At 48.5% G+C, this 22404-nt stretch overlaps 1 protein-coding gene across 2 annotated transcripts in view; it reads left to right on the forward strand.

Moving 5' to 3' along the window:
* The first annotated feature begins 1262 nt into the window (after positions 1 to 1262).
* Positions 1263 to 22404, forward strand: part of F12 (coagulation factor XII) — a 129086-nt gene continuing 107944 nt past the window's right edge. For both annotated transcript variants that reach the window (XM_085618340.1, XM_085618339.1), the window contains exons 1-2: positions 1263 to 1378; positions 13559 to 13598. In XM_085618340.1, coding sequence (XP_085474466.1) covers positions 1316 to 1378; positions 13559 to 13598 — 103 coding nt within the window. In that variant the 5' untranslated portion in view covers positions 1263 to 1315. The remainder of the gene's footprint in view (positions 1379 to 13558; positions 13599 to 22404) is intronic.

Here is a 22404-nt window from a genome sequence, read left to right on the forward strand (position 1 = left end):
GGCCATGTAAAATGTGTTATAAGTGATGCAAATTAAACACGATAAAGGCTGATTTCCTTCCTGGGCAAAGTTTATTAAAGATCCATTGGTGAAATTGATACCCGAATAAACGCGTTCTGATGAATTTTCTTCTTATGAATTCACATGTGTAATATTGAAGCTTTTTATAACTTAATACAGAACAGTTTTAAGTGGACGCAATCTGTTATGCTATAAAATACCAGCAATCAAACAGTTAACAAAGGACACTCCAAAAGTAATTTTCAACAGCACTGGCAGGAGGAGACAGAAACTGATAAAGTGTGGATTGTGGCCTCTGCTCACATCTGGTATAGTGTCCTGCTGTGACATCAGCCTCTAAACACTAAGGCAACATCAAAGTAATAAGTTAAAACAAACCATTGGCACAGACCAGGAACTCGCTTGTTTGCAGATGTGCTGCTTGTGAAAGAGCAAAATGCAGTCACTCAAAATGAAGTCATCCAGTGGCTGAAGTGGGCTGATCCCCTGCGTAAGATGTATGCTGTAGTAGGTTGAATCAAAACGTGAATGACACACCAACAGACCAATGGATGAATAAAGCTGACTGAAAGCACCTTTAAATACGTATATTGTACTTATATATTTTTTGTAATCAGAAGATCTTGGCTAACACCTGACCTAAAACGAATAAAGGTTATCTTCCCATTGAAATTAAATAAGGGCTGTTTGCTTATTATCTTACATCTACTCCCATATTACGGTGTAATATCATTTGAATCCTTAGTAGAGCCCAGTGTCATCCACATATGAATCAAATCTCACCCCACCTCAGGGATAAGCAACAGGAAGGGGGCCTGGGCATATGTATGATTTAGATGGCAGTGTCAGGGTGGGGCAACCCCACTGTAGGAACTTGTGGGTTCGAATCTAAAGTTGCCCATGCTTCCAGTTTTGGGTCTTCAGGGAGGAAAAGAATAGGACCAGTTAGCGATGGTATGGAGACCAGAACGGCATCCTTGAATCTGAAAGCAATATGTTATGATACAAATAGTCAGGCCCTCCTTTTATCCTAAGTGTTAAGAATTTCATTCCCAACCCAGGGCAGTGTCTGCACACTTTCAGTGCTCATCTGCTCTGGACTCGCACACAGGGAATGCTGAACCAAAGGGCTTCTCTCTGCATGTTGGAATTCGGATTTCCTAGCACAGGACGTTTTGTTTCGGCCAGGACGCATCCCCTCGGGGAGGGACTTTGCCTCCTGTCCATCGATTGCGCCATGTTTACTCTTCTCTTCCTAGTCTTGGCCTTGCCTCTGGACGGGTCACCGGCCGCCATGGAGTCCCTGCGGCTTCTCTTGCTGTTCGCGATCGTCCTGCACCCGGAGCTCTCCAGACAGGTAAACATGCCGGGACAAAATGTGGAGTACAGTTTTTGGGGGTCAAAGCAGAGAGGCTTGTCGGGATTGTTAAATGACTGTACCGTTGCCCTCATCTCGAGGTCGGTAACAAGGCAATCCTTAGGATCTGCTGGGGCACACACAGGGCAAAGTAATATTTTGCTGACCCTAGGACCAAATCAGCAACTAATATCTTGTAGAAGTGTTCACCTCAATTCATGGCCGCGTCCGTCGAGGCAATCCGCCATTTTAGAAAGTGGAATAGTTTGTTAAGCGTTCTTTGTTGACATTTGTGTGTGACCTGCAGGCAGTGAATGTGAACTCCAGCACTGCAGACTCAGCTTTACGTTCTACAATAAATGTAGCACCATTTAGTTGGCTAAATATATTATTTTATAAACAGCGCTACAACTAGAGAAGAACAGCGGTAGCAAGATGATATAAAAACTATAGCTTGTCCAACTGAATAGCTATGTAGTGAGTTTCAATAACTCTTTTCAGAGTAAATGTAATGCCACTCTGTACCTATCTGTCTGGCACAAATCTCCGGCACCGGTGGCAGGTCACAGCCCAGCACCATGTGACTCTGGGCATAGTGCCAATATCGGCAACACTCCCCATCCCTCCCACAGCAATATCTTAGAGAAATAATCAGACAAGACACATTCTTAGTGGAGAAAATTACTGCAGGTTTATTTGCAAAACAAATATGCCAACATGGTGGGTTATCTTACGGGCGAGCCCAGGGCAGGCAGCCCCTCGCCGCCTGCCCACCTGATGAGCCAAAATTCACCGTGGCCCTAGCCAACCGCTGTTTGTTAGATTTGGGGGAGGGAATAGCCCCTCCCACTGGTGGACCACCAGTCCACCCACTTACTCACGCCCCCCCCCTAAGAGGGGCGGAGCGTTGAGGCAACCCCCGGCTGCTCAGGTCCACAACTGCCCGTAGGACTAACGGGGTGCCGTCGCTCCTCCTGGGTCCAACGCGAGGACCTCCCTGGGGATATTTGGCTCTAGCACCCTTACTGTGCTCGTGCAGAGGGTACCCTTCTGTACCTTACAGCCTCTGGATTGCCCTGTAACTCCGCCTGCAACACAAAATAATAAGTTAGACAAACTCACCTCCCACCACCTGCCTGAATGCCGGGTAAGCGTCAGGGAGGGAAACGGCGTCAGGGCAGTGGGAAAAGAGGGCGACCAGTGGGCGGGAGAGGTATATGTACCTCTCCCCCCCACCCCCTCCAGCCCGGAAGTGACGTGGTCATGGGGGACCCACGAGGGTCCCAAACACTGGGAGGTTGACTCGTCGTGTGCCATCCTGTGGCACTAAGGGGGGCCGCCCTCTTAGGAGGCCCCCTGCGTGGGCCCGGGGCAGCCTTGCATAGTGCCAATATCGGCAACACTCCCCATCCCTCCCACAGCAATATCTTAGAGAAATAATCAGACAAGACACATTCTTAGTGGAGAAAATTGCTGCAGGTTTACTTGCATAACAAATATGCCAACATGGTGGGTTATCTTACGGGTGATCCCAGGGCAGGCAGCCCCTCGCCGCCTGCCCACCTGATAAGCCAAAATTCACCGTGGCCCTAGCCAACCGCTGTTTGTTAGATTTGGGGGAGGGAATAGCCCCTCCCACTGGTGGACCACCAGTCCACCCACTTACTCACGCCCCCCCTAAGAGGGGCGGAGCGTTGAGGCAACCCCCGGCTGCTCAGGTCCACAACCGCCCGTAGGACTAACGGGGCGCCGTCGCTCCTCCAGGGTCCAACGCGAGGACCTCCCTGGGGATATTTGGCTTTAGCACCCTTACTGTGCTCGTGCAGAGGGTACCCTTCTGTACCTTACAGCCTCTGGATTGCCCTGTAACTCCGCCTGCAACACAAAATAATAAGTTAGACAAACTCACCCCTCACCACCTGCCTGAATGCCGGGTAAGCGGTAGGGAGGGAAACGGCGTCAGGGCAGTGGGAAAAGAGGGCTACCAGTGGGCGGGAGAGGTATATGTACCTCTCCCCCCCACCCCCTCCAGCCCGGAAGTGACGTGGGCATGGGGGACCCACGAGGGTCCCAAACACTGGGAGGTTGACTCGTCGTGTGCCATCCTGTGGCACTAAGGGGGGCCGCCCTCTTAGGAGGGCCCCCTGCGTGGGCCCGGGGCAGCTCTGCATAGTGCTAATATCGGCAACACTCCCCATCCCTCCCACAGCAATATCTTAGGGAAATAATCAGACAAGACACATTCTTAGTGGAGAAAATTGCTGCAGGTTTACTTGCATAACAAATATGCCAACATGGTGGGTTATCTTATGGGCGATCCCAGGGCAGGCAGCCCCTCGCCGCCTGCCCACCTGATGAGCCAAAATTCACCGTGGTCCTAGCCAACCGGTGTTTGTTAGATTTGGGTAGGGGATAGCCCCTCCCACCGGTGGACCACCAGTCCACCCCCTTACTCACGCCCCCCCTAAGAGGGGCGGAGCATTGAGGCAACCCCCGGTTGCTCAAGTCCACAACTGCCCGTAGGACTAACGGGGCGCCGTCGCTCCTCCAGGGTCCAACGCGAGGACCTCCCTGGGGATATTTGGCTTTAGCACCCTTACTGTGCTCGTGCAGAGGGTACTCTTCTGTACCTTACAGCCTCTGGAACACCCTGTAACTCCGCCACAGCTCTGGGTGTGGCCACCGTCACAGCCAGGGCCCCCCACCAAGGTAGGCCCCTTCACCTCCCTCTTGCTGATTCCAGGGCCTCTCCCATGTCCAGCAAAATAAGTCCATGCCCACTCTGGGTGGTGCGCCCCAATCCTCTTTCAAACTCCCAGTGGACTTAGCTGCAAAACGTCCAGAGATTGGAAGCACCAATCACATTTTTAAAACTAAAATGCAAGCAGAACTTATCCGGGGACATAGCCTCACATTCAAACCCCAGTCTTAGAAGCAAAGCAAGTCAAATACAGAGTTAAAAGTCCTATCCTTCTTAAGCTTAGATGCACCGGTACTAACTTCTCCTATTACCTCGAAATGTGTGGTGCGTCCCCTAGCTGGAAGACTTATGGGTGTGCACAGACAATGCCTGGAAACATGTAAAGCCCAAGCTGTTAGCAGATCCACCTGCATAACCCAGACAAGAAGTCCTGCCAGAACTCTGTGTCCCTTTACCTTGGTTCTGAGTAGCCCTGCCACTTTTTGTTAATCAGTGGCCATCCCTGTCTCTGAACCTAACCCATGTTGCACTGGCTTAGGTGCGGGCCCTCAAGATCACTTCCGTGGCCCTAAACCCCTTCTCACTCTAAGGGCAAACCTCGGCGCCCAAAACAAGGCACTGGTGGGTGCCGCCTTCCCTTTCTAAACAAGAGGTCGAACCCAAGCCCCTTACTTTTCTGCTGCTCCACAGGCCTGAAATTGTAGCCCAGGGCCGACTTCTGGCACCTGACCCTTACTTGGACATTCCCTAGCTAGAAACCTACATCAAGAAGGCCTGCCAACCGGCTGACCACCTCCCACGCCAGAGTGTCACGCCGCCACTCCATAGCCAGGAACTAAACCAGGTATAGATGTCTCGGAAGACCCATCTCTAGGCGCATGCCTCCCACACATTTCACTGCGTATCCTAGTCTGTTAAAACCAGGGCACAAGGTAGCCTGCAGAGCTAAGCCCACAAAGAAATCGCCTGCCCCTGCGTGCAGACCAAGTATCCCTTATTCGCCCCGCCACAGAGACTTACATGTTACATGTAGCTGTTATGCACCACTAGCCCACCCTGACGTGGCCAAAATTCCAGTCACCGAATAATAGACCATGGCATGCCTGCACTGGGCCCCTCCTCATGATACATTCTATATCATAACCCTAAACTCAACTTGCAGGAAGCTAGAATAGCAGTCCCAGGGTGACTAGGGGGTTGCTGTGTTCCTGCTGACAAGTTTTTAACCCTATGACCCATTCCTGAAAAGATCCCAGCTGAAGGAGTTTGTGCGGGCTGTCCTGGTCGACCAAAGTGTGGGGACTGACCTGAGTCTCCCTGCCCAGAACTTACCACAGACACCACAACACCCAAAGTTATTGCTCACCGACCTGAGTGCAGGAAGACACACTGGCCAGCCCTTAGACCAACGGACCTCTAACCCCAAACAAGGTGACCTACCACAAACAACTTAAAATTGCCAATATGGTCACCCCAAATTCAGTAAACAGTACTGCTAGGAGCACAGGCCACCAACTTTGCCGACCAACAGCGAAAGGACAAGCCGTGCTCATGCCCAAACCAAACGACACAAGCTACCAACCACATGTGGCACAGTTCCCTTGCCAGGTTGCTACGACCTTTTTACGCACCTACTGCAGGAGCCTGGGAATTGGTTCTTGTGCTCTGCATTGTATAAATTAGTAAAAGATGCACGTTTGAACTGGTAGGGGATAACGTTAATAAAGCCTGCAAATACTCCACTCAGAGCAACCCGCTAGCTAATGGCTTCCCTTGAAACGGCGTTGGCAACAGACCTCCAAGCACCGAAGGCGGTACAAGGGAGTACAGCTCTAATCTAACAAATGCCCCTTGCATCAGATATGAACCAAACCCTCTTGGCTGAAAGCTGCTCAGTGCTTCTGATGCATCGGCATCCCCAGACCCCCAGCCAGCTCACCCTGATAAAATCAGCTCATGACCGGGACATAACCGTGCGATGAGAGCACAAGACACACTAGTGCGACGTTAACTCTAGAACCAGGCTCCACCACAAGAGCCCTTCACAAGCCATGTGGTCTAAAACATTCACCCTGTGGGGCGGTTGCAAATGGACTGCAAACAACTCCTAGGCATTCTCTACCAATGTTAAAAGTGGAGTTCTGGTTGGCTAAGGTCTGCACCTGAGCCTGGCCGAACCCCCCACTAGTCAGGAGAAGAGAGTACACCTTACAGCTAACTCCTACTCACCCCCTAGGTAGCTAGTCAGAGCCTTAGGGCTTATCCCAGAGGCAGTGTAAATATAATATTCAAACCGCACACCCATAGTAGCAAACTAGGCACCCCACAGCGGAGAGTGCATACACCTCTCACCTAGTTACTGTACTGTCACAGAACGCCACCACCATGCCTGCTGGCACCAGTCCTCAACCTGTCTTGAGCCATGTTGCCGCTTGCAGACATGTAAGGGACAAGAATATCAATCAAACAACGATTCCTGCAATTTGTATAACATAGTGCCCCGATAACGTGAAGTCCGCTACAGCTCAAAATAAAACAATGACTGGCTAGCCTCCCTCATCACCCCCGTTGCGCATTCGACACTGCGACGTGGTAACCCCTAGACCTGGTTGACGGCGTGATCGTCCCCGCACCCTCTAATAATCGCACTGCATCGCCTGCCCAGTTCCAACACCGCCCATTGCATTCCAACGCTGACGTGCGCCTTCTTACATTTTATTTATTTGCCAGGCTTCCCTTTCATAAATCCTACTGATGTCATCAAAACTAGCAACACCTCACGATTCATGTATGTAATTTGATATGACGCTTGCATGCAGGTGACCAAATAACGTCCGCAGAAATCCATTTGCACGCTCATCCCTGCTCTACAATTTTACTATTGATTGGAAAATAACTTTACAGTCACGGTAATTGGACGGTATGTCACACACACAGCCATGCTCTTATGAAGGGAAGGGGATATCAGACAAAACCTTTCCCTATAACACTAATGTATCCAGCCTATCAACTGCACACCACATAATATATGTGCTTTAATAAATAGAGCTGTAAAGCAGAGACACGTGTAGCGACAGTACCCAAGGTAGAAATATACCCGTAAATAAGAAAACGTTGATGCGATAATGGTTCATAACCATATCCAGGGGTTCAGTTCTCGAACCTGGCCTCCCTCACCATGTCTGAAAGATTCTCAGACATTCCCAACAGACTGCTGCTGAATGGACAATTACACAGCTGTCTGCCCGGTAGGCGAAGATTAGGCGCTATGTGATAACCGCATGCACGCGGCCGAGACCCAAATCACCAGACTCGCTGCATGATGTAACTGACGTGTTTCAACATACCCATAGAGGATCTGGTTCGATTATGGATGGCAGAAGACTGGAATCAAAACACATTGAACAATACTGCCAAAGGTTTAGATTGCTATGTGTGACATTTTCGTGATACTGTGTAATCAGTGATAGTTAACCAACTATAAGTGACACTTTTTTCGTGAGCATAATTAAGCCAAGGAGACGAAAACATAAATATCAGAAATTGCACCAGTTCGAGCAACAAAACCCCAAAAGATCGTACCCCTGGTGCAGAGCACCAGAAACGGAAGGGCCCTTATTGCTGCAGGGTTGCAGTTTAGGAAGGACAGACGCACAGAGCGGATCCCCCCGCACACAGGTGAGCCGTGAAATCGCAGCGTTCCTATAAAACTATCAACCACGACGCCATATACCTTTGCTTGGGTTGCCGCAGAGCGCCACGTTCTATTCCCCATAAATGCACATCCCGTGCGAGGCGGCCACCTTTACTGTGAACGAGCACATCCGTTGAAGGATATAAGTAAACATGGAACATAACTACTGGAATATAGGGCACAAATTAGGTGCTAGCAATAAAATATGCGCCCCAGACATAATAACCCTTTGCTTATGTTCGACCCTTCCCCCAAGCGCCACAATATTACCCCTAAAAGACATCATGTGAGAGGTGGCCTTAACGACGGGGCACCATGCCGCCCGTGACCACTCCCGCCTGGCCACCTACCCCGTAGCACGGTGGAGGCTCCACACGGCGGGGCGGCCTCACCTGCTGCCAATCGTGACCACTCCTAGGACTCCCTAGGGATGTGGACGCGAGCCACACAATATCATTGTTCTTCTCGGTCCATACAGAGGCCAATACCAACTGGGCATTGGAAGGGGTTTATTGGGGATGTTTAGGATTCAGCAGAGTATTCAGACGATTACCAGTATATTCTACTGCCTCCCTATTCCAAATTCGCCTAATGTAATTATTAAAATGTGCAAAAAGAATTTAGAATGAAAAAGGCCCCCAAGGACCTCCATGCCCCAGGGACTCACCACGCACGACACCCGTCTGGTACCAGTTACACAACACCTGAGGCGCGCTGCCAACTCAGCGTGTACCACGGGTGCAAAGGAGACCGCAACAACGCCAACCACCTGCCCGAGTAGGGACAACGCCGCCCGAGTAGGGATTCGGCAGTATTGTTCTCTGAGGCAGGGAGCAATATTGCATACGAGGGGCCCAGCGGCAGCATAATACTAATACAACTCCTGCCCCCCGTATCCCCCGTCCGCTACGCGCCACCCTAGACCGGGAATGATACTGTGCTGGGGGCAGGGGAGGGGCTGTGCTGGTGTGTGTGAGAACGCTCCACTCACTTCAAAGCCCCGCCCACCCAGTGTCCAATTAAATGCCCACAGGTGGAAGAAACCATGCCAGGTGCCATGGGTGAGCAACCCCCACTGTGACCCAGAGGGTCAAAACTATTTGTTGGTGGATGAGCGGACTTGCAAGACAGATCAGCTGTTGAAGCCTGGGCAGACACAAAGGAAGTAATTCCCACCACACAGTGCCGCCTGCCTAACACGGACACGGTGCATCCACTAACAAAGGAAACCTGAAACAACTCTCTCACCCTCAATGCCTGATCGCCAGCCAACGCAATCACTCGGCCGCACCGAAATCCACGGGGTAGACAATGCCCGCAAAAGGAACAGCGCCAGACCCGGGGCCCGCCAGCATGCCCCGAGGGGAACAAAGGGTGGCATGCCAAGTAGAGCAGCAGGCACCGTGGCACCCTTAATGGGGGGGGGGGGGGGACTCGCCGTCAAATGCCCTGCAGGCTACCACAAAAGCGACGCATGCAGCGTGGCTCCCAACGCGACCCCCCCCCCGTCGAATCCCCTAATGGGAACCCGCCTAACAGTGTCGCACTCACTGTTGTCCCACACAAACTTATGTCCCGATATGCGGCGCAAGCCGCAGGGTTGCTCGATGCCCTGCGCGGGGCAAAGCCATGCCCTACCAAGGCTGCAGACCTACTGTGGCACCGGCAAGGGTGCCACGCGGGATCCGCTGCCCCCCAGCCGCCAGATGCCCCGGCCCAGGACCCAGATGGCACCAAGGCAAAGGTGTTCGGCCACCTCTATCTTCCCAGCGCAGCTGGCGGCTAGACACCCTACCCTGCTGCTGCGGCCTGCCCAATAGGGCAGAACCGCGTGGTCCCCGGCCCCGACTCCCCCCCCAAGCACGGATGGGGGAAGGCCACAGTACAACCGTAGGAGACCCTGTGAGAACTGCAAGAGAGCTGCCCAAACCTCCCCCCCACCAGTGGCTCGTGGCATGACCGGGCCACCCTGCCCTCGGTGCAACCCCGCTGGGGAGACCGAGCTGGGGATGGGTCCGAATGGCATGCACTCAATGTGCCAATTCTTCGGAAAGGCAAGCTGCCCCTATAGCTTCTCCCCTCAGCCCTCCACAAACCATCCCCCTCCACTCATTCGGAGCTCGATGGGACATGACGGTGTGGCAATTTCCCTGCTGCAGCCACCTAAACATGTCAGGGGGAGGATGTGTCTAAGTGCCTGCTCCTCCCTCCCACCGTGGCTATCCCACTCGGGCCCAGGCCACAGCCCACAGCCCACAGCCCACAGCCCACGTGGGTTGAGACTCCACAGGCCACGACTGGCTCGCAGGCGGTAACCACTCTAAGTCCTCTCCCCTGCTGTGTGGGGAAAGTGGGATGCACTGTAAATTGCTGCCCCCGCGTACCTCCCTTCCCCGCGCCCACTCAGGGCCAGGGGGACCCGGCGGGGAAGCCCATGACCAAACTGGAGCTGCCGAACCCCCCCCCGCGCCAAGGTGGCCTGCATCCATGCCCCCCCAGCCCTGATACAACCCCCATAAAGGGAGGACTCGGGTGAGAGGGGGGTATGCACTCACCATGCCACAGATCTCGGCAGCTCCTGGGACACGTCCAAACGGCATCAGGGCAGCGGGAAAAGAGGGCGACTAGTGGGCGGGAGAGGTATATGTACCTCTCCCCCCCACCCCCTCCTGCCCGGAAGTGACGCGGGCATGGGGACCCACGAGGGTCCCAAACAGTGGGAGGCTGACTCGACGTGTGCCATCCTGTGGCACTAAGGGGGGCCGCCCTCTTAGGAGGGCCCCTGCATGGGCCCGGGGGAGCCCTGCAATAGCTCCCTTAATCTTCACGACGGCCCCCAGCGCTGGGATGCCTCCGGGTAGCTGCGCACTTTACAAATACTGGATTTACAATTTATATTTTACAAGGTCTTTACTCACAGGCCCCATCTACCCATTCTGAAGTAATTCGGCCTGTATCGTTGTGTCTATCTATCTATCTATCTATCTATCTATCTATCTATCTATCTATCTATCTATCTATCTATCTATCTATCTATCTATCTATCTATCTATCTATCTATCTATCTATCTATCTATCTATCTATCTATCTATCTATCTATCTATCTATCTATCTCTCTCTCTCCCTCTCCCTCTCCCTCTCCCTCTCTCTCTCTCTCTCTCTCTCTCTCTCTATATATATATATATATATATGTATATATATATATATATATATTATCTACTGGCGGGCGCCAATAGATAGTTATAGTTAGGATCGTGTTTCCATAGGAAATCTGAAAATTCTATTTTGAATAACTTTGGCGCTGGTTGACGAATCCTCGCAAAATTTTCAAAACTATTGGGGCTCTCCGCTCAGCTCCTACCCTGAAAGTCTCGGGGTGATTCGTCAAGCGGGGGCCGAGAAAAAAGGGGGGTCCCAAAACGCATTTTCCCCATGCCTTTTCCCATAGGACCTTTAGTCGAAGGTACAGCCCAAATGGCTGAACAGAATTACTTGAAATTTGGCAAAGAGGTAGTCCTCAGGTCAAGGAAGTGCCTTTTGCATACATGGAGTCAATCTGTTTAGTATTTCCTAAGAAAATAGCATTTAAAAGCATATAAATATCTATAGCCGCACACCGTGCGCGCACCCTAACGTGCGCGAGCGTAATTCTGATTGGTGGTTACATGTCAGTCAACGTTCGGATCGGTCTAAATCAGGAAGTGTCGGCCGCCATTTTGTTTGTTTTGGGTGCGAGAGTGAAAAAGGGGGCAGGGTAGAGAGTTCCTGACCCCCTAGCCTTTGTCAGGGGGTCCCTAAAGGACCCCGAAGAGTGAAAAAACATTTTAATTTTTTTTTTTTTAAATATCGCGAGGTGCGCGCACGGTGCATGCACAGTGAAAAAACTTAAAAAAAAAAAAATAATACATACATAACTTAGCATTTAAAAAATGTACAAATTCACTTACAAAACCATAGCTTTCACACACGTTATAGTTAGGAATTAGCATTTAAAAAACCTTGCAAATTCACTTAAAAAACCATAGGTTTCACACATTTTATAGTTAGGTGGACATTTCACTCGTAAAAAACTAATGAAATTCCCCCGTTATAGTTAGTTCAGATAACTATAACTCGCCGACCGCAACTCTATCACAAGGATGATGTCATCAGTGATGTCATGAGTAATGCCACTGACCATGTCATGAGTGATGTAATATGTGATGTCATGAGCAGTGGATTGCGGGCGCGCGAGTTATAGTTATCTGAACTAACTATAACGGGTGAATTTCATTGGTTTTTTACGAGTGAAATGTCCACCTAACTATAACATGTGTGAAACCTATGGTTTTTTAAGTGAATATATATATATATATATATATATATATATATATATATATATATATATATATATATATATATATATATATATATATGTGTGTGTATGTGTGTGGGACATGGCGGCCCGTGAGCATGATGACTTAGAAAGCACATACTTAGTTCTAAAGCAATGGTGCAGTATGTGAGATGAGGGTGTTGGCCTTACTCCCTCTGGATACAGTTTGCACACTAATTCTCCCATTATTATGGTTTTTACCACAGCACCTATCTTTGGCCTTTTCATTGTGATGGATTTTTTTCAACCATGTAATTGTCAATTCCCTGTTTACCACAATGTAGTTATCCCTGGTATGTAAGGCACACCAGTTTTCCCTGTGATGGGTATTTCCCTACCAGGAAATGAGTAGATAGGCCAGGGCCTGTGCTGGAGAACAGAATCAGAAGCAGCTCCACCGCTAAGGCGGAGGAGCGTCGCCTCACTGGTTTTTAGCAGTGCAAATAAGGAATAATAAAATAATAATAACGCAAACTTATTATCATTGTATTTTTCCCTGCTGAAGCCAGTTTTGCGGAGGGGCTTGGCTGCCGTCACTGCCAGCAGGGGGAAGAGTAGTGAGTGCACTTAAGTGTGAATGACGATTTGGTTGACCATCTTGGGCTAGCCAAACATTCATGCACACTTACCATGAACATCCACCCGCCTGTATTGCACAGCCTGGGCGGAGAACATGCAAAGGCTCCCACTGCCTGTTTGAGCGCAGAAGCACGGCGCTCAGACCAATCACGAAGCTGCTGTCATGATGGTGACAGCAGTGTTGTGATTGGCTAGGAGAGTCTGGGAGCCTGTGTGCTTCCAGTTCACAGAAGGAAATAATGTAGGAGAGGCGCCTGTCGGCCAGCTGGCCGACAGGTAAGTGATCTATTTTTTTTTTTAAGCCCTCACTCCACGCCTCACTACTAGTGCCTGGAAGCAGCCACCACTGGGCAGGATGCAACTCCTGTAACAGGGCTTCTTAAATGCCAAACTTAGGAAAGTGTGTCTACCTTGGAATCTTGGAATAGACTACCTGCGAATCTGGTGATAGAGCTCAAGCTATGGCGATATGATGGCAAGAGAAGGATGCAGCTTTTGTCTGGGAGTAGTAAGGCAGAACTTCTGCAAGGTATTCAGCAAGAAGGGTGTTCACCGAGGGAAACGGGGGATAGCATCTAATGGGGATTCTGGGGAAGAACATCTAACTAGGATTTTGGGTGGCCACATCTTGGCAGAAATCAAGGAACAGTGCTCCTAGTTGGGGATCATGGGATGGAGCATCAACCAGTGACATGGCTGATCTCCAGGCTACGCGTGTACAGCGAAGCTGTGTTTTCTGTCAAATGTTTATACTGGAAGTCATTGCTTCATGTATTATGGAATGCTGTGTTGTTATCAAACATACATATTTCATATGCTTGATTTTTAGGTTTCGTCCCACAAATCTAAAAAAGAACACGTTGTAGTTGGTGAGTGTGAATCTCCTTATTTGTAGGCGAGGGTATTCAGTCTCGGTGAGTGTTTATATTTTATACTTCTTCACTTGTGAAAAACTAATGGGCAAATAACAATTTGATGACAGTTTGTCCAAGTGAGGCCGGCCCTCCTCTATCGACAAATGCCAGCCTCACCTATGGTTTGTTTTGGGGTCGCAAGCATTTTAGTTGGGGCCATTAGACATAGGACTAGACTATCATTGCAATAGCAATCTTGTGTTATTAGCTGGTTTAAATATATTTTAAATATTTTTTTAAACAATGCCTTGCATTTTTAAATGTGATATTACCTACGGACTTGGCTCACTATTCTAGCACAGTTGCACTTTATATGATATAGCTTTTAAAGGTTTTTTAACACGATTACTGTAACAGCAATGCGGGATGATTTTATTACATAATGCATTCTGATGAAACATGTATTTTTTATAATATTGTATGCTTTTACGGCTCTTGGCTGTTGAATAACGTACTTTTGACTGACTGACAAATGGGTTTATGTGAAGAGACGTTTATTTCTGGGTGTCACCTTTAAAGAGCCGCTCCACCTCACAATACATGCTGTTGCCGCCATGACTGTCGTTCACATTGCAGTCTTTACTACAACCCAATCAGGCCATCAACGAAACTTGACCTTTAAATTAACAAGTGTAAGGCTAACACCTTGCAGAGTGAATATTGAATGCTTGCAGTGACGATGTCCCAGAACTGTACCCCAATCACGGCAGTGAGTGCCCTGTGTGCAGGCTCCTTTTGCCACCATTAGGTGGCAGTATTACATACAGCCTAGAGGAGGTGGAGTTAATGATAATTTCTCCTAGCAACAGGGCAGTCCCATTAGAGCCTTCTGGGAGAGGAGGTGAGGTTGATGATAGTTTTCCCTAGGAACAGAAGAATCCTACAAGAGCCTGCCAGGAGAGGAGGTGTGGTTAACGATTGTTTCCCCTAGCAACAGGATAATCCAACAAGAGACTTCTAGGAAAGGAGGTGGGAGTTAATGATAGTTTCCGTTAGAAACAGGAGGGTCCCACAAGAACCTGCTGTAGGAGTGGTTAAGGATAACATTTCCTAAATAGTTTCGGAGTTTGGTTACACCATAGTAACGTTCCTTTGTTGAAAGTGTCTATTAACCTGGCCCCCGGGCAAATAATACAAAATCTCTGCTATTTACCCACCGGTCATCAAAATAGTACTTTATCTCCACTGTTTAGCCAGCCATAGACTAACTAGTAGAGATGATGTAGAATTTGACCAGCAGGAAGGATAAATAGTGTGAAGGAGGCCTTTATTTAGCCGGCCATAAAGAAAAAAGGGACTCCAGGCAATGGTGGTGCGGTGGTCATCTTGTAATGGGGATGCAACACGTGTGAAGGATTTGAAAGTATGTGCATATACAAATGTACAATCGTTTATAAAAAGGTAAGTGCAGGAATTGAGCTAAGCTGCTTACAGATGAAAAAAGTCATAAAATTAATTTTGAATAAAAAAATCAATCAGTAAAATTAAATTTAAATAAAAACATTTATGTTATTTTAATGTTCAACTAAGACGTCAAAATTAATCAGAAACTTTAGGATATGGTATAGAGATTTTTTGTGCTTCAGACAGGGAGTATTTGGCTGTAGCAAAGAATGCTCAATATGGTTTTAAAGCATGTTACTTAAATATTTTATTTACTAGTGAGAATTCCTTGTTCTTTAGTGTTCATGATGCTCCTTTTGACGATTTTTGAGGGTTGGGCTGTTTTTGGGCTTCTTATGGAAGACCTTGTGTTAGCTGTAGGCTTCTGTTTAAGGAGGATTGTGCTTGTCTAGTATTTCAAATCTGGCAACACAGCAGCAGTCATCAAGCAGCAGCAAATAGGGAATGCAGACAGATAGGTGGTGTGTGGGCCCTAGAGGGACAGACATGTAAATTAGCGAATTGGTGTTTGAAGACACGGTGCTTGGGGCACTTGCAGGAGGTAAATTGGGTGAGACACTGTAATGGGGTTTCTGTGGAAAGGGAAAGTGAAAGCAGTTGATAGGTAAGTAATGCATCTGGGTAATTCACAGGAAGAGTTCACTCTGCTGCCTGTGAATAAACGCATTTAATCATACCATTCACTCAGCAAAGTAGTCTTATGGCATTGATGCTTCTTGGTCCATGTCATGAGTGGCTCCTTCAGGCACACTGACATTTTATTCACCTGCACAATGCATCTTGGGAATGGTAATTTAGATTTTTAACATGTTGAGCAGTGTATGGTCCTGTCTCTGCTGGGCCCTCATTTCTGTACTTGACAGTGGCATCTCAGCAATATAAATATGGAAGCCAAAAAAAACCCTCTGCATGACAGGCTTGGAGGCTGCACCTGACTAAAGTCATTGTGGAGGGGTGCAGAAGAAAGAAGCAGTAGGAGGAAGATGATGAAAAGTAAGAGAATAAGGGCCAAGAGGTGAACCACTAGGTGGGCTGGGACGACCAGAGCCATGAGGACCAAGACAAAAAGAACCATGCCCAGGGAGACTTAACCGATGAGGAGCAGCGTTACCAATGCCAGAGGGAACAAGGAACAAATAAACAATGAGGAACAGGACAATGAATAACTGCACTAGAGGTACCGGGGCCAGGTTTAGAAGGATCAGGAGGATGTTGAACAGGGGTAATCTGAATCCAGCGGACAAGGGCCTGAAGGAACATTGGGACCAGAGGTAGAAGGAACAGAATGCCCTGGACCTTAATGACACGTAGGGCTATGAGGACCTGTGCGCACCAACCAATACCAAAGGGACGAGGACAACATGGGCCAGGAGTAGCAGACCCAAGTAGACTGACCATAGAGGACCAGTACCAGGGAACCAATGGAGCGAAGGACCTGCAACAGGAGGGCAAAGACCACAGACATTAGATCAAGGAGGACTAACGGGCCAGAAGCAAAAGGACCAGGACCAGGAAGACCACAGCCAGAACTACCAGGTCTCTGAAGACCTGTAGACCCTAGATTAGAATGAACAGGGTTATAAAGGACAAGGAAGTCTAGGCCCAGCGGGAGCAGGATCAGAAGGTCCAGGAGTATGAGACTGAGGGCAATTCTAAACCAGGGTGAAAAGTACTACATGAACCAGGGTGACACACAACATAGGTACTAGGAAGACCAGTACCAGAGGGATGAGGAAGATCCGACCCAATTGGACTAGTACTATGAGCACCATGATAGGGTGCCCCATGGTCAGATGGTCCAGAACAACGTAGAATAGAAAAGGTGACTTGGACCAAGAAGACCACAAAGGAAAAGGCCCAGACGGGCCAAGATTGTAGGACCAGGAATGGCCATGATTGCCAAAAGGCAAAGTTTATGATAACAAGTACAATAGGACAAGAAGGACCAGGACGAGCAGGACCATGGAGACCAAGACTAAGCTAGCAGGTGGGCCAGGAGAATGAGGTCCAGGAGAACCCAACCTATACGAACATGACTAAGAGGATCAAGGACAATAGGCAGAGAGTCTCAAGAAGGAAGAGGATTATGTAAAACAAGAATAGCTTGACTTTGATCAGGAGTGGTAGGTAGCTGAAACCAGGGACACAGGCAACCAGGGTCGAGAGGAAAAGTTCTAAGAGGTCCAGAAGGCAAAATACGGCACCAGTAAGATTAGGGCAAATGGGATCGGGACCTTGAGCATCAGGGCCAGGAAGGCCAGGGTGAGGAGATAAATGAGGATCAGGATGCTCAGGACCAGGACTTGACGACCAGGATGTTCACAACCTGGAGATCCAGGCAGCAGAGCTAGGAACAGGAGGGCCAGGCCATGGAGGACCAGATAAAGGAGGACCATGATCAGTTTGTGTTGCAGCATGAGGACAAGCAACAGGGAGATCAGGGTCAAGAGGATCAGGAACAGATGCAGGAAGACAAGATCCAGGCCAATAGGACTGGGTGCCAGAATAAGCAAGGAAGAGGAGGGGGTCAATACCAAAAATACCAAGAGGACCAAAGCAAGGAGGACCAGGACGAGAGACAGGAGTATTATGGAGTATTATAAGGATCAGCTGTAATAGGACCAGGAATAGGCTTAGGAGTTCCAAAGGGACCATAATCATAGGACCTGGGCCCATATTTCCAAGTGGAGCAGAAAGACCAAAACCTGGGGGTAACAGGACCAGGCCGGGGAAGATCAGGAGGACCACAACAACCGGAGCCAGGAAGACTAATGGGACTGGACCTGGATGTCCAGGAAAGCCAGGACCAAAATGATGAGGCTCACAAGAACCCAAATAAAGAGAACCAGGACTAAGAGGGCCATATGGAGCAGTGCCAGAAGGATCATGAAAACAAGGCACAGGGCTAGAATGACAAGGGTGATCCAAAGCAGGAAGATAAGAGCTAAGAGGGCAAGGTGTAAGAGAACAATGAAGCAAGAGGCCAGGTAGAATGAGGGGACCAGCAGGACCAGGAACTGATGTACTGGGAATCAGATGAGCAGGGTGAGAAGGATCAGAAGGACCATGTTAAAAGGATGAGGGTCAAGAGGATCAGGAAAGAAAAGAAAGAGCTAGGAGAAGTGGGCCTGAAAGTATCAGGATGCCCAGAAGGAGCAGAACCAAGAACACTAGTCATAAAACCCCCCAAACAAGGAGGACCAGAAACAAAAGGATCAAGTCTAGCGAGCACAAAACCAGGCAGACTGTGAGGATCAGAAATAAAAAAAACATTGCTAGGCAAACCAGACTGAGAGTGAGGAGGAGTAGGGAAATAGGACCTAGAGAAGAGGAGATGGCCAAGCAAGCAGAGCCAATAGGATAAGAGCTAATAGGACCAGGGCAATAAGGACCAGTGGCCCCACAACAAAGGGGGGCTCAATACACAGTGGCCCAGAGTATCAGGACCTGGCATGCCAGGAGAGGCAGGACCAGGATGAGGAGAAAAAGGAGAACCAGGAGAAGGAAAGCCAGGATGACAGGAACCATGATGACCAAGCTGGGTGGCTAAAAACAGCTAATAATGAGGTGACCTGAACAAGGAGGATCAGGATCAAGTGAACGAGTTAGTCAAACATGACAATGAACAAGAGGACCATGGCCAAGAGTATATGATACTCTTGGCCATGGTCCTCCTGCTCGTTGTCATCTTGGACTAACTTGTTCATTTGATCCTGATCCTCCTTGTTCAGGTCATTGGTCAGGTGTTGGAGTTGGACCCGGAGGACTAGTCAGTCAGGAAGAGGTGAATTAGGGTCTTTAATACCAGGGATCGGATTGAGGAGGATTAGGTGGACTTGAAGTATCAGAATAAGCAGGGCCAGGAACAGGGCTAGGAGGACCAGAGAGGTGAAAATCAAGGGACCAGGACCTGAAGTTACAAGTGTAGCAGGAGGACTAGGAACTGGGGTATTAGGACCAGGGTGGCGAGGATCAGGGGAACACGGATAATTAGAGCCACGAGGACCAATGGGATGAGACCAAGGCCAAAATGACCAGGCCCAGTCCAGGTGGACCTAATAAAGAGGACCAGGACCAGTAGAGGCTGCACAACAAACAGAACAAGGAGAATCAGGATGACCCAAACCAGGAAGACCAGGAATGCCAGCCTGTGGAAAACCAGGATAACAGGACACGGTGTATAAGGGCCCAGCAGGATCAGGATGAGAATTAGTAGTACTAGGATTAGGATGCCCAGGAAGGGCTGAAGCAAGGATGAGCCAGAAGCAGGGTCAGGAAGACCAGGGTGAGGAAGGACTACAATCAAGACCCCCAGATTCAGGAAACCAGGGTGACCAGAACTAGTTAGACCAGGGCCAGGATGAGGATCAGAAAAACACAAACCACCCAGAAAAGGAGGACTTAGAATACGACTAGGAGGAGGACCAACAGGCACAAATGGACCGAAAAGTGAAAGAAGAAGACCAAGAGCAGGAGGACACCTATGTGAGTCTAGGCCACATGTATTAGGATTTCCCTTTTGTAAATGGTTCTTATTCATGCTTCTTATACTGCCAACCCCGAGAAACCCCCCTCTTCAGCCCACGTCTAGTACTGGTAAGCACTTGTTAAAAAATCAGAGCATGCAAAGTAAATAAAAAGTCAGGACTGCTCTACTCTGACCTCTGAGAGTAGAAGACGTGGTCTACTGCTGGCACAGTAGACTGAAGGTAGATCTGAGGGTATACGGACTGGAACTTTGCAGAGGAGTGTAAAGGTGGGTAGTGAAAATGAGTGTGGTCTATGAAGATTTGCTAAAAGTTTTTGAGAAACTCTGATGGCTGAAGCCAGGAAAATGGTAAATGGCTAACAAAGGGGTCAAATGGATATGGTAATCAGCAAAGGCAAGCTCAAGATCCTATGAAGGCTCTCATGAGCAGAAGAGGGGGTGGTGGAAGCTCCAGCTAGATCATCTCATGTGGCCCAAAGAGGGATTCTGTGTGACCCCTCCCGATCCCTGCGCTGACATTCCATGTGTGTGTAAGTGAGATGGGTATGTAGCAAGCTGCAGATTTACTAAGAAGTCATGCAACACAAGGCAGCAAGACAACTTGCTGTGCTGCTTTGCACGAAAGGGAGAGAGCAGAAGTGAGCCATAGTAACTAAGATATGATGCCTTTCTGCTTTCTCCTTGTGCTAGCACCCTGTATGCTGCCTAGTGTCAACGCAGGCACCCTTACAAAATGGTGCAAAGGTGCCTGCATTATGAGGAGGATTGCTTTTGTGAATAAAGGGGGACCTTCATACACAAAAACAATCCTTTGAGGCATTTTCCTCTTTCTGTTTGTGTTGTTGACTGCAGGAAGTAACGGGGACAAATACAGATATTTCTCCTCATTGCACTTCACTTTGGAAGGTGTACTGTTTTGATGCAATCCCAGATTTACTCACCATAATAAATCTGGGATTGGGTCAAAATCCATGGGTGGATGCATGGGAAAGTTCATGCTCTATCCATTGAATGCCTTTTCAAAACAGGGTAAGACAAGGCAACGATTTCCGCTGCCTTGTGTTACTCTTGATTTACTAAGCCAGGCACAGCCACACAAGGTGGCTTTGCTTAGCTTAGTAAATCCCATTTAAGGTCTTGCATTGCCTTTTGTCGATTTGCAGGATCTGCCCCTATGTGCGTAGCAGTAAGACTCCTTATGAGATGAAAGTATTAGTGCAATGGCCAGTGGAATGCCTTTTGTAAGACGTGACATGAGAGTACATACAGCTTTCCTCCACAGTGGGTGTGTATGGACTGCATCCCTATGGGTAGAGGGTGAAGATCCAGAACTGAACTGAGGGACAATGGAGAAAAGGCTACCCAAAAACATTCTGTGAGGTCCTCTTTAGCAAAGGGCTGCTGATGAGTTCTTCCTGAGTGACTACACAGGGTAGATGGTAGAAGTAAGGGACAGGTCAAAGTTTCTAAGCAGGGCTGACCTTTTGTCTATGCCTGGTGACTACTCAGAGAGGCTGATGACAGCCAGGTGCTGAGATCTCATGCTTCATTGAGTCCTTGTTTTGGATACTTCTTCTTGGAGCCAGCACTATTGCTACTGCTGTGAGAGCCATCACCTACCACAGAACCTGTGTCTGAGCGACAGCCAGAAAATGATGTTTAAAAGAGAAACACCCCAAATCAATTCAGTAGTTCATCCACATCACCTGTCTGGAAAAGGAGTATTAAAGTGGAATAGTGAAATGATCGATCCGTAGGCTACAAGAATGGAGGTAGCAAAATGTCTCTGTTTATTAAGGGCCATTTGTATGAAAACATTTTCCCGTGTTTGACACTGTTTGCGATTCCCAATGTGGTCGTAAATTGCAAGGCTCATTGATATTAATGAGCCTCTCGCAATTTGCGAGCCCACTGGGAATGCCAGCCCTCCCAGGAATGGTGGCCTGCTGGGCTCAGCAGACCACCATGTCTGGGACTGCTTTTAAATAAAGCAGTTTTTTTAGTGTAGCCCGTTTTCCTTAAATGAAAACGGGATGCATTAAAAAAAAAAGATTTAACGTTTTCATTTAATTTTTTAAGGGCAGACAGTGGTCTCTGAGACCGCTGCCTGCCCTTAAAAATTAATTTTGCATGCATTTGCAAAGGGGAAGGGGTCCCCTTCCCATTTGCGAATGCATTACCACCTACTTGAAGTAGGTGGTAATTGCGAGCGTTTTCATTGCGGTCGCAAAACATTTGTACATGATTTTGAGGCTCGCTATTTGGAAGGGAACGCCCCTTCCAAATAGTGAGTCGCAAAACCTATTTAGCGAGTCACAAAAAAATTGCGACTCGCTAAATAGGCTATGTACATGGCCAAATAGGTTTTTGCATGCACAAACAGGTTCGCAAACCTGTTGCGCATGCAAAAACAGGTCGCATATCTGGCTCTAAGAGCCTTATGTCTCCAAATCACAAGGTTTGCGATTGTTTCTGAAAAGTAAATAAGAGGGTTTATGAAAAAAATTTCCTCCCTCCCCTTTCTAATTTGGAAAGGAATTTGTTGACAGTTTGTGACTGAAATTGCTTTCGCAAACCATTGATGAGTTAAATAACCCCCTACCTGGTGGTAACTAATTTGAAAAGGGGAAGGGGTCCCCATAAGGCAGGATGTTGGTACTCTCGGGGGGGGAGGGGAGAAGATTTCCCAAAACTGCCGCCAAACACTGCAGAATCTCTACTATTCAGACAGCGACCAGTTAAATAGGGAAGTTTTACTGATATCTGTTGGCTGCTGGCCAAACTGTGCAGAATCTCTACTGTTTAGCCTATGACCGGGTAAATAGTGAAGTTATTATGCTGTTTACATGGCTGCCGGATGAACAGTGC

The sequence above is a fragment of the Triturus cristatus genome, chromosome 7, assembly GCF_964204655.1.
Source record: "Triturus cristatus chromosome 7, aTriCri1.1, whole genome shotgun sequence".
Classification (NCBI taxonomy): Eukaryota; Metazoa; Chordata; class Amphibia; order Caudata; family Salamandridae; genus Triturus; species Triturus cristatus.